General features: G+C 44.8%; 1 protein-coding gene and 1 long non-coding RNA gene across 2 annotated transcripts in view; one reads left to right on the top strand and one right to left on the bottom strand.

The window, feature by feature from the left end:
• The window catches only part of LOC119575421, a 158,999-nt gene that overhangs the window by 89,205 nt on the left and 57,294 nt on the right, over window positions 1–12,500 (bottom strand). The window contains exon 2 of the long non-coding RNA XR_005228979.1: window positions 191–310. This is a non-coding gene — a long non-coding RNA (uncharacterized LOC119575421). The remainder of the gene's footprint in view (window positions 1–190; window positions 311–12,500) is intronic.
• The window catches only part of LOC119575420 (homeobox protein araucan-like), a 108,910-nt gene that overhangs the window by 88,432 nt on the left and 7,978 nt on the right, over window positions 1–12,500 (top strand). Inside the window, exons 6-9 of the mRNA XM_037923027.1 lie at window positions 9,152–9,306; window positions 9,974–10,203; window positions 10,318–10,647; window positions 10,801–10,945. Of these exons, the coding sequence (XP_037778955.1) occupies window positions 9,152–9,306; window positions 9,974–10,203; window positions 10,318–10,647; window positions 10,801–10,927 (842 nt within the window). The 3' untranslated portion in view covers window positions 10,928–10,945. The remainder of the gene's footprint in view (window positions 1–9,151; window positions 9,307–9,973; window positions 10,204–10,317; window positions 10,648–10,800; window positions 10,946–12,500) is intronic.

Here is a 12,500-nt window from a genome sequence, read left to right as displayed (position 1 = left end):
TTTGCAAAGGCCGTCTTCGCGGGCGGAAAATGTAATGGCGGAGCGAGGTTTTATGTCTTTCTAATAACTCGTTCAGTTGCATTCTTTGCCCGGTAGATGGTCTTTTATTTACCGCTGGCCAGGCTGTTAAAGTCCATGCGCAAATACCTGCAAATTCTTGTAGGTGTTTGATTGGCCCCATAAGGATTACCTGATATCACCGGGTTTGTTGTTGGCTGACCTCGTGGCCCTCGACCTATGCTTTTATATCACCCCTGAAGGTAATTCGGAGATGTTGTCATTCCTGCGTTTGCCATCGGTGACGTCATACCTGGAAATAAACCAGTGGTAATACCTTTTCTATTTGAACTTCGTTTAATATTGAATTTTCATCATAAAATCATTCACCCGTATAACTCATTATAATATAAAATGTCGGTTTGCATAATTCATTCTGATGAAATACATGTAACTCTAAAATACATGCTATGAGGAATTATATAAAATACCTGGTGATTACTTCGGATCTGGTGCAGTAAGATATCATAGTAACAACCTAGTAACCTTACCGCTAATAAAAAATATATAGCTAAATAAACTATCAAGTGTACAATAATCAAAGTCTAGAAAGGATGATGTTTTTATGCACTTCTGTTTATCTTTGTTGACTGTTGCAAGTTCTGGCGTCACCTCCTAAGTAAACGAGATTTTGGCGGGAAGCTCACGGATTTAAATTTTGTGGCCGTTTCGCGCGATTTGTTGTCTACAGATGTAGGTGAACTGTTCATGCTGGCTTGGCGGACTGTGCTGTTACCTCTTACTGTTTGCTTAAGATTCGGAGTTCAAAGCCAGCCTGATGCATTCGCGAGCCCCTTTCGTATCTTGCCTCACCTGTATGACGTTTTTTTTTGTTTGTTTCGGCAGGTGTTTGTAGTCATAACGTTTTTTTTTGTTTTTGTTTTTGGCCAGTGTGATTCGCTTGTTCGTATTTTCCCACTGTGTTTATTTTTTCTAGACGTTCTTTTCTTGTCTCTATTTTCATTTCCTGTTTTTATTAATTTCTCGTATGAATGCTCTCTCTTCCTCTCCACTCACACTCTCATTTCCTCTCCCTCTTCCCTCCCTCTGCCTCTACTCTCCTCTCATCCTCATCTCCCTCTCCCTTGCCACCATCAGTCCTCGCCACCCTTCCCCCTCCGTACCTCCTGCTGTATGATAAACGGCGCTCCAAGACCTTCCCTTCTGGAGGCCCGACCGACCCCGACATCCAACGTAAACACTGCGATTTATTACTCTGCCTGACACCATACATTACTCTGACGGAGAGTCACCCAGATCGCTACTGCAGGACGGGTGGGAGGGAGGAGGAAGAAGAGGTGAAAAGGAAGTAGGTGTGTGTGTGTGTGTGTGTGTGTGTGTGTGTGTGTGTGTGTGTGTGTGTGTGTGTGTGTGTGTGTGTGTGTGTGTGTGTGTCGAAATAGTGCAAATCGGTATGAATCATATAATAATAAAAATAAATAAAAAAGCAGTAAATGATAAAGATTAGACCTGAAATAAAATAGTTGCTCGATATTTCCTCTTTGCTTTTTAGCGAACAGTTATATTGCTACCCATGTAATGTACAAAGAAACCAGAAATAAGGTCAAGAAATGAAAAAAAGAGGGAGCAAAAGAAGAAGGAAGACAAAGGAAGATCCGACACGAACGAGATACGAAAAGAAAATGGTTTTTATGCCACCCAAAATGACTGAAGGAAAAAACGGACGAATGAAGAAGGGATAAAACACGAATCTCCTCCTTCCAACTGACGTTTAAAACATTCGTTGCGATCAGCGCCATAGCTTTCGCGCGCCTGGTCTTTGCGTCGCTACATCTTAGCCTTCTGATCTCCCTCCCTCCCTTCCTCCTACTACCTCCTTTCTACCTCCCTCCCTTCCTCCTCCCTTCTCCCTAACTCCTTCCCATTACCCCTAACCCCCTCCCTTTCCCCTGACCCCTCCCACCTTAACCTTCCCCACCTGCCCTCAACTTTTTTTTTTTTTTTTTGCACCGCTTTTTTATCTCACATTTCCTCTCCCTTTCCCTCTCTTATGTGTGATCTTAATGGTGATTGGGCACGAGGTGGGTTTGTTGCTAGAAAAGCGAGAAATATTTAGAGGAATTTGTGGCATCTTACGAGCGTGGTAGTGGGGGGTTAGGGGGGTAAGGGAGGTTGGAGGAAGAGGGGGAAGACGATAAAAAAAAAAGAAAGAAAACATGAAGAAGGATAAATCTTGCAGTTGCTCCAAGATGTTGCAGATCACAGACCGCCTGACAGATGCGGTGCTTGTGCCCGGATCAGTGTTCTTGCGGAGAACACTCGAGCCTTATTACTCAGCGCGACGTTAAGAGCCAATGGATCCTGGCTACTTGTTTATTTTATTTTTCTTGATGAACAAACGCGCACAACATTGGTTTTACTTTAGCTAAGAGATTTTTTTTTTTTTTTTTTTTTTTTTTTTTTTTTTTTGTCAATTAAAGTTCCGCGTGTTTGTTGTTGTTGCCGTTGATGCTTTCTTTCGATCGATTTTTTTTTCCTTTGGTCTGTTTGTGTTTTGTATTTGTCTGTTTGTTTGTCTATTTCTCTCGTTCTTACTCTCTCTCTCTCTACCTGTCAGTCAGTCATCTCTCTCTCTCTCTCTCTCTCGCTCTCTCTCTCTCACACACACACACAGACACAGACACACACACACACACACACACACACACACACACACACACACACAGACACACACACACACACACACACACACACACGAGAGTATGCGGGTCGCGGAGAAAACCACAAGCTAAGGAAGGATCAACAGCCCAGTCCTAATCACCCATAAAGGTTGTGTTGTTTTCGTAGATCCGCAAGATTGGGCGTGCGCTGGGGATTCGCCCACCACGCCCACGCGCATTTCTGGACTATCGATATATATATATATATATATATATATATATATATATATATATATATATATATATATAATTATGGTATATATATAAAAGAAAAGAGGAAAAAGTGAAACGAACTGTACGCAGTGAGGCGGGGTAATCTTTTCTTTACTCTTTTTTAACTTTTTTTTTCATCTGTGTATCACCTGTGTCTTTTGTAGCTCCCAAGAATCTAGTCTGAGAGCCTTGTGTAAGTCTTTTAATACACTCTTTTGTACTTTAGTTTGAAGTCATTTAAACTCGAAAGAAATATCGGTTACTCACATATCACGTATTATGATTTCGAGATATTGAAGTCACATAAAAAACACAGATTTACAGACACGCAAATATTAATTCCTCAGTCCTGCTACTTAACTCAGGTACGTTTTTTTCTTTTCTTTTCTTTTTTTTTTGTATCCGAAAATTGTCGCGACCTGAAAGTGAGCAGCTGCAAACCATCAGAGGGCCAAATTATAGCAGTCCCTCCCCCTTACAATCCCTCATCTGTACGAGAGACACCTCACACGAGCGAGCCTTTGCGATAATTAGCGAATCATGGCCCGAGAGCGTGGACCGACCATTAGCCCAGACACGACCCGGCTGATATTCTCTTAATACAAAGGTTTTCTTTCTCCGGCAGAACACAGCGGACTAATGGCGATGAATGGGCCGATACGTTAGTAAAGCACTGGCGATCACGATTTCAAGGTAGCCCGAGGGATGGGGAGATGGGCGCAGCCATACAGGGTCTCGGGAGAGGGCGGGCGTTGGGGTTGTGAGTGAAGTGACAGATGGAAGAATCCGAGACTGTTGTCAGCGCGAGAAAAGTCGGCTTCCCTGTTATCGGTTTGCGGTTTGAGCTCTCGTACATGGATGTCTTTAAAAAAGGAGCGAAAAAAATTGGGAAGGACAAGAAAACACTCGGAGAAATTCAAAGATGCATGCAAACCTCCGCGAGGAATTTCCAGCAACATAACAATTGGAGACGTGTTCCCTTCACATTCTCTCTGGAACAGCGCCATTACGAATATTTCATTTCCTTTGCATATTTCAGTACGCGATGCACAAGAAGACGTATCGATATAATAAACTTCGGTCGCATACGCTTTTTCCAAGTCTAAATGGATTCTTATTTTTTTCTCTGCTGTAAACATGGTCTGGCGTCACTGGCTTCCCGCGCCGCGTTTTCTATATATATTTTTTTCAAACGACAAAACCACAAATATCTAGCCTACTGCTCCCGCCTTGTGATTTTCTCGCACTAAATGAAATTCATATTACTCCTCTGAATAACTAATCCTAAGGGCAGCTCGGATATGGTCGCACCGAGCATTTTATCGGTTGCGAGTGACTGTCCGAGATTTCCAGGCGACGAGGACAAGAGGTAATACATTTTGCGTATTTGGAAATGTTCGAGGCAGGGTTTTTATGCGGGGCGACCCGTGTTACATCATTGTATATTTACGAGAAGCTGAATTTCATGACCTAGCAATGTCTGCTCATAAAACTGAGGAGGACGCGGATGTAGGCCTTGTATTTGTGGCGAAGAATGCGTTTTTTCTCCTCGTCCTTAATCATCAGCTCTCGGAATAACAGGGATGCCACCTCGGCGCGGGACGAAAGCGAATCAGCGTTGCAGCCCCGAGGTTATTTTTACCCATCGAAGGTAACTACGCGATCCTACGACCCTTACTCCGAGTTTAGGGAAAGAATATTGACCCAAGATAACTCTTGTCTCGCCCTCAACAGCCAATTTTTCAGTAAGGCGCTTTGGTTCAGACCCTTGGTAAAAAGGTGGCATTGCGCACATACTTGAACAACACTCTCGATGTTTGTTGCAGTAAACATGTTTTAAGTCTTGTGAGGAAGAGGAACGAGCGCGGTGGAAAAGGGTTGGACAAATATTGGGAAGAGAAACTGGGGCCCCGCGATCATGTGCTGAAATACGTAGATATGTTTTATTGCACTTGTTAGCACGGTGTTACTGATGCATTTACAGCTACTCGTAAAAGTGGCGGAATGCGGCCCACTATAGATCAGAGGATTGAGCATAGAAGCGGATAATTTATCTTGCCATTTGTTTTTCCTCGCCCTACATGCGCGCCAAAAAATAAGAAGCGATCGTATCGCCACGTAAAAGGAAAAGCCGGCCGAATAACACAACACCCAGAGCTAGTTTATCGAACGTTGCCTGGGCCGCCGACGCTGAAAAATGTCCGACACTTGTTCGCCACTCTGTGCAACTTGCAAGGATTTCCTGAATCTAAGAGACCCATTCATCGCCGACAGCCGAGGAGCCACCGCGAAGCAGTTTTGATGATGCTAACCATGCTTCAGGCTCTCTTGTTTAGGTTGGCGCGGGATGCTGCGGGGGAAGATGTAGATGCTCGTTTACCGCACGAGAAATTGGTGGATACAATAAACTTTCCCCGGAGACTTATGAACATGATTTCCACCGACATCAGTTATGGCTTGAAAAAGAAATGAAAAAACCTCAGACACACGTAAAAATATCCATGCGTATACTTGCACTCACGTACGTAGGGAAATACAAACGCGCATTGGGGGAAAAAACATATCTGTAACTTTTTACTGTATTTTGAATCGGCGAAATAGTAGTGGCTTATTTGTATTTTGAAACATGAAATGAAATAAAATTTTCCTCGTGGTCAAGGGCCTCGGACTAGCTTGGCTGAGGGTGACCAACAGGCCTTAGTATTGTTAGCTCTTTAGTTTAATCCAATCCTGTATTCTCGAATCGGCGAGGGTTTAACATGATTTGAGCAGCATTAAAGAGCGCTTGGAAGATCAAGGCGAGCTTAGAGCGCCAATTTCGCATCAAGAGGTTTCAACTGTTCATCGTGGTATCAAAGAGCTTTTACGGTGTTGTACCAGCAAGCAAGCAAGTAGAACACCTGGCAGATGGGGACGAAACGAGGAAGCGGAGGCAGTGACGCGAATTCTGAAATTATTGCTCAGGGTATAATTAGGGTAGACATTGATATTTTTAATTTTGTTGAGTTCAGGGATGCTTCTTACTCAGGATAATGTGAAGATCTAAATTTAGGGACCGTGCTAAATTCCCCTTTGTTGATCGGAAAGCATATTTGGTCGTCGAGAGAGTGAGAGTGAAAAAAGGTGAAAAAAAGAAGAGAAAGGAGAGGAGGAGAAATATCAGAAGAAGAAGCAGAAGTAAAAGTAGAAGTAAGGGTAGAACACGAAAACGAAGACGAAGACGACGACGAAGAAGAAGAAGAAAAAGAAAAAGAAAAAGAAGAGATAGATAGAGAGAGAGAGGGGGAATCCTGTTCATTGCATCAAATATACTGAACTTGAACTAGAAAACTACAGTCTTCACTTGTTATATTTACACGCACTGATCCCCTTCATGCGTTTCCCCACGTGGCCTGAATGGCTAAACCCCTCTCTCTCTCTCTCGTAATGCACATCCACATATACATAATAAACCCGTTTTGAACCCCCGTGACGCAGGTTCATAAGAGGGATAGGGCCCTTCCCCTACCCCTCCACAACCCCGTGTTAGTAGAGCGACCCCCTCCCCCCTCTCTCTCCGCAGGCCCGTGTTAGGAGACCGACCCCTTCCCCCCTCCCGTTCCCCCTACCCGGCTGGCTGGCAGCGAGACGCCCCGTGTCATAGCAAGGTAAACAGGGCCAGATTAAAGGCTCTAGTGACAAGTGCGCGGCATCACAGATCCCGTGTAATATTCTGCTCAGCGTACATCAGTTTCGCGCCGGGATTTACACTGAGTAAACACTGCATCAGGCGAGTGGCGTACGAGGAAGTTTAATATGGCGGGATGGCTCATTGTTTGCTAATTATACTGATAAAAGCTCCTAGGGTTTCCGTCACCCGCTGTTTAGGGCTGATGAGAGGCGATGTGCAGGAGGATTTCGGGGTCCGATTTCGGGCCGACTGGCTCCTCGCTCTCGTTCCTCCCCTTTTCCTCCTCTAGGTGACTATTTGGGGGATTTATAGCAGAATAAACGGTAGGCAAAAAAAGGGCAAAGTAAATCTCAGACTTCTTGCCCTTTCTGGCGAGACACTAATTGTGAAATTACACCAACAACTCACCGAAAAGAATGTGCTCATTTGTAGAAGAAAAGTATAGCGGGCCTTATTTGTAAATTGTGTTCGGCTCACACATATACAAGGAAGGACACTAGAAAATACAGAAGGACGAGAAGGAATATATGCGTTTGTACAACCTACACATAAAACTGTCACTAGAGTCATTGAAGATTAAACAGTCTCAAAGACATTATCTGTCTAGTCAACTGTCTTTCATGCGATTTTAAGCTTTCCCTGCAAAATTTATAGACATGCTAGCCTCATATTACAGATAATTGCGAAATCGCAAAATGTTCAACTGCGACACTGAATTGTTAATTTCAGAAACACCAACCTGTGTTGAGCGAATGAAAGTAAACTCAAATATAGGAGTTTGTAATATGAGGCTGACGTAACAAGGCGGCCGATAACAAATAACTCCGCCTACAAACAAACGTACGATCGCAAAATAAGAGGAACTGTTGGTGGCATCACGGGCCACTTCGCCGGGACAGATTAGGTTCGTCCGTCAACGGGCCGGGAATGAGCTCTGTTTTGACTGTCTTCTGCCGGGGCTTGTGTTGCCCTCATCGCCAGATTGTAGGGCGTCCTGCTCGACGACCGTGGCACTCGACTGTGTATTTACAGTGAAGATATAGTTCGCGGGAGTGCTGTGGCGAGGGGGAAGCCGCAGCGATGAATGGGAAATTTCGTATGCGCCGTTGACCCAACAGCGCGCCGGCACATTGTTTATGTCTGGGGCGATCCGGCGGGACATTGTTGCTCTCTTGAGTTTAAATGCCCTTTATTTTTCTTAGACTTTAATGCCTGTTTACTGGTCAGTGCCGTCTTCAGTTTCAGAGTTTGTTTTCCTAATTGGCCAAACAAATTTGTGCTGGCGACGGCGAGAGGAATATTAAGGTGATGTCTGGCAGAGCACCACTGCGTCTGGAGAGGAAAAGGAAAAAAAATCTTATTCCAATTTTACAAAAAGGAGAAACGCGTGGTCTTATTACCGACATATTTATCCAGACGTGAATCTGCAGTGTCGTTGCGCATACACAACAGGACCTGTTTAAATACAAGTGTACAGCCCCATCATAAAGACTTCCGTGGTGTAGTGAATGAGGCAACAGGACCAGGCTGGGCGGTTAGTCAGCAGTGGTTTATGCACCCTGAGCGCTTACTGTTTATGAGTAAATTAGTCGCTTGGTGTTGTACTCGAGCCAGTAAATCTCAGAGAATTGGAGGGAAGCTGTATCGCGGGCGCACGTACACGTACACGTACACGTACACGTACACGTACACGTACACGTACACGTACACACACACACTCACTTACACACACACATTCACTTACACACATACACACACACACACACACACATACATACACACACACTCACAGGGAGGGAGAGAGGGAGAGAGGGAGAGAGGGAGGGGGAGAGAGAGAGAGAGAGAGAGAGAGAGAGAGAGAGAGAGAGAGAGAGAGAGAGAGAGAGAGAGAGAGAGAGAGAGAGAGAGAGAGAGAGAGAGAGAGAGAGAGAGAATATTTTAAACCCACGCCTCTGTATAATCTAACAATGAATTCAGAAACTATCTCGACTCATAGACACACGCACAAACCGCCCTGAATGGATCTAAAATAGGTATATTAGCAAAACAAGGACCGTTTCTCAAAGCAAAGCGGTGTTTACATTTTCACTTGACAGCTGGGTGTTGATATGACTAAGTATTCCCCCGTCACTCACGGCACAGTTGAGCGCAGACATTACCGAGCTAGATAATGACTGTCTTAAATAATTTAGGTAATAACCCTCAGCATCTTGCATGTTGTATTATTACCTGGCTGGCTCCGGGTTACACAATGTGATGGGAATGATGTGGCCGGTGTTGACGAGATAACGGCTGTAGGTTTGGAAAGGATGATGAGTAAATTGCTATTTTTTCTTTCTCCCTTCGTGCCTCGAGGCGCTCTTGTGACTTCCTCATTAGAATAGTAAATGAATAGATAAGTAAATAAATAAATAAAAAAAATTACCACAGATCACACGACATCGAACCTGAATTATTCTTTGTAGATAAATTCGACCTCGTCAAAATACCCACACAACCTAACTATCTCCTTTTTTTCTTTCCTTACTAGTGACGGAGACGAAGGTGGAGGAAGGAGAAGGCCAGACGGAGCTGAAGCCGTGCGAGGGAGGAGTGGTGGGGGGCACAAAGGCTGTCACCGCCGCCATCTCCCCCACACCCACACTCCACCCCACCAATCACTTCACTGTGCCTAAGGGAGAGAAGGTAAGCATAATGGTGGGTGACCCTTTCTATTGTTTGGGTGTTGTGATGGTGATGTGTAGCCTAGTGGTGTCGCTTGTACGTACGTAGATTTTTATTTAATTATTATTTTTTTTTTTACTATTATTATTTTCTAGACTTGTCCATTCATTTTATATGGTATTATAATGTTAGCCCTTTCTGCAATTACAGCTTCATTTTTAGGAGGTAGCTTGATTTAGAATATCATGGTTATTTGATGTAGAATATATTAAATTTCAATGGCTTGCAATGAATGTTTGATTTGATATTTAGTCTTAGTCAAGTTAGTGTTCTTGGTTGCCATAGATTTTATTTTTTGTATTTTTTTTGTCAGAACTAATTATGGCACCTAATATATGTGGAAAAAAGTAGATGGCTATATCGGTGTAGGCTCTTATTATTATTATATAATGTATATGCATGAGAATCATTCTGAGGTTATCTCGTAAGTGTAACAAATATGATAAACAAATTCGTGCAGATACTACTATCTTTAATAGTAATATATGTTCCTTAAATAAACCAGTCTCATTGGTCTGGGTTCTACATTCATAATTTATAACCTAATACGCAACATAAAACTATTTGGCGTCGCCTTCGATGCACGAGACGGCAATCCGCTGATCCCCCGATGCTCTGTCTCCCGCAGAGTGACTGTGCGGTTTCGCTGCCTTCCGCCAAACCCAAGATTTGGTCTCTAGCCGACACAGCAGCCTGCAAGACTCCCCCGCCTACGGGTGGCCCACCTGGCAGCGGGTGGCTTGCAGGTGGCACCACATTCCCCCTGCCGCCCACCATCCCTCCCGCCCAGCAGCAATACACACGGTTTAATCACCTTATGACCGGAGTTAACCCAGCACAATATATGGCAGGATACAGGTAAGACTTTACAGTCTTTTACAGTCCTTGATGCATCAACAAGTTAATCAATATTGATATAAATAGCAAAGTCACCTACAGAATCTTATAGAGTACAATTTCTTGGCCCCACAGCGATGGCGTCGGCACAGACACCCCGCCCCAAACGCCGCCCAATGCCAAGGGTCAGCAGAACCAGCAAGGACAGGGCGGCCTTGGCGCCGGAGCCTTCCTCGGTGGCTCCACGTCAGGCAGCTACGGCGCCAACATGGCTGGTGGGCTCTCATCGTGCTCCCGGGGCTCCACGGCGCCTCTACCCGCACAAGGAGCCGCCGGGGCTCCCGTAGGCGATGCCTCCTTACACCAGCGGTACCAGGGACCCACATCACACGCCGGCAGCGTAACTCACACCAACACAGGAGCGGCGACTATGCCCTCCACCGCCTTCACCCCCGTCTACAAGACGTAGGTTTCTCTTGACTTTACAGTAAGAGGGAATGCTGAAATGTCTTATTTCTTTATTTACGAAGTTTGCAAGTATGCAGATAAATCCAGAATCATGGAATAACATATACTTCCAGGCGCACGCCAGTCGCTAACAAGTCGCTCTGATTTTAGCTCTCAGCAGGGTGGACCGCAGGTTGCACAGCAGACGTCGCAAATGGCGAACCAGCAGCAGATGCCATGCCAGCAGTCGCAGCAGGTACAAGGGGGCCCCGTCACAGCAGGACCCTACGTGTCGTGAAGCCAGTGTAATAAGCAGGTAAGCAAGGACATCTCTAGGGTTGTCATCTGCATGCGAACTGTGCCGCTCGCACCCGGTGGGGGGGTCAGCTTAATTGCCGTTAATGACATAGGCGAGGGAAAAAAAGTACCAGCCATTACTACCTGGATTACACACGAGGCCTCGCGATCCAAAGGGAACTGCAGGAATTCAGCTCAAGTAGAGAGTGCTGTTTGATCCGTCAGACATGCCAGGTGTGGGCTGCGACACCTTCGGAGCGCGACTGCTCTCGCCAGGTGAGGCTGCGTCCTAGTCACTGCGTTCGATCGCTGGCCGGATATTTAATTGGAGAAGAATATTTACGTTAGTAGAACACAAATCGTGCATGTTCATTGGGATTTTATAAACTACTGATTTTCAAAACATCCAAGTTCATTTAAGGAAAAAGGATATAATTTAATGCCGAAAATAAAGCATACCTAAAGTCAGAAAGCATGGACATGAACACTCTACTCTCAGATTCTGGTCACTTGTCCCAAGTTTTGGGTGGTGATCGGAGTTGAGATAGTAAGATAAATAAGGGCACTGCTACACCATACTCCCAACAGTTTTCACGTCGTTATTTACTTCGTTTCTGTCAGTTGAGCTTCCGACTGTAATATAAAATCTCCTTGTAGTTACCTGAGCTGGTGCTAATGATGTCCCGGGACGCGCATCCTTGAACAGGGTAAATACCTGTCCAGAAATATTCAGACGAGCAGTCTTGTTTCGAAGCTGCTTTACGAGGATAAAACTCAGTCCGTAAGGTAACAAATACTTCGGTATGCGGTCGAGGCGCACTGTCAGGAGCCGAAATCGCGCCAGTGGATTTTGTTTGGATTTTGCCATCATTAATTAGCATCCAACGATAACACTTAATTGTGACGTTTATATTAAGCGGACGAGAGGGTATGCTAATGTCGGGTTGTGAGGTGCTGTTAGTGACGCCATGATAGACTTTACTGCCGCATTGTTAGAGAGTTAAGTGCCCTGATAATTTAACGTTGCCTGTTTAGTGTTACATATTTAGGTTTCTCCTTGTGATGATTTGTCGCAGAAAAGAGTTCATTTAACGCTAGGGCGAAACGTCCTCGCTGTAGCTGGAAGAAGTTGTTGCTGATATTTCAGAAAATGTGAGACTTGCGGAAAATCCCAGTTTTACTAATGGAAAACATCTAGAGTAATATAACGTCAATGTCTGTCGGTTTTGCAGTTTCTTCCATGTCTTTTATTCATCCATTGCTATTTTATACGAGAGAGAGAGAGAGAGAGAGAGAGAGAGAGAGAGAGAGAGAGAGAGAGAGAGAGAGAGGAGAGAGAGAAAGAGAGAGAGAGAGAGAGAGAGAGAGAGAGAGAGAGAGAGAGAGAGAGAGAGAGAGAGAGAGAGAGGGAGAGGTGTGTGTGTGTGTGTGTGTGTGTGTGTGTGTGTGTGTGTGTGTGTGTGTGTGTGTGTGTGTGTGTGTGTGTGTGTGTGTGTGTGTGTGTGTGTGTGTGTGTGTGTGTGAGAATGTCGGTGCATGTGTGTGTCTGCCAGCATGTGGGTCTGTTTGTGCGT

This window comes from Penaeus monodon, chromosome 7 (genome assembly GCF_015228065.2).
Source record: "Penaeus monodon isolate SGIC_2016 chromosome 7, NSTDA_Pmon_1, whole genome shotgun sequence".
Lineage (NCBI taxonomy): Eukaryota > Metazoa > Arthropoda > Malacostraca > Decapoda > Penaeidae > Penaeus > Penaeus monodon.
Note: the sequence above shows the minus strand (reverse complement) of the source record. Positions and strands in the feature narration are given on the sequence as shown.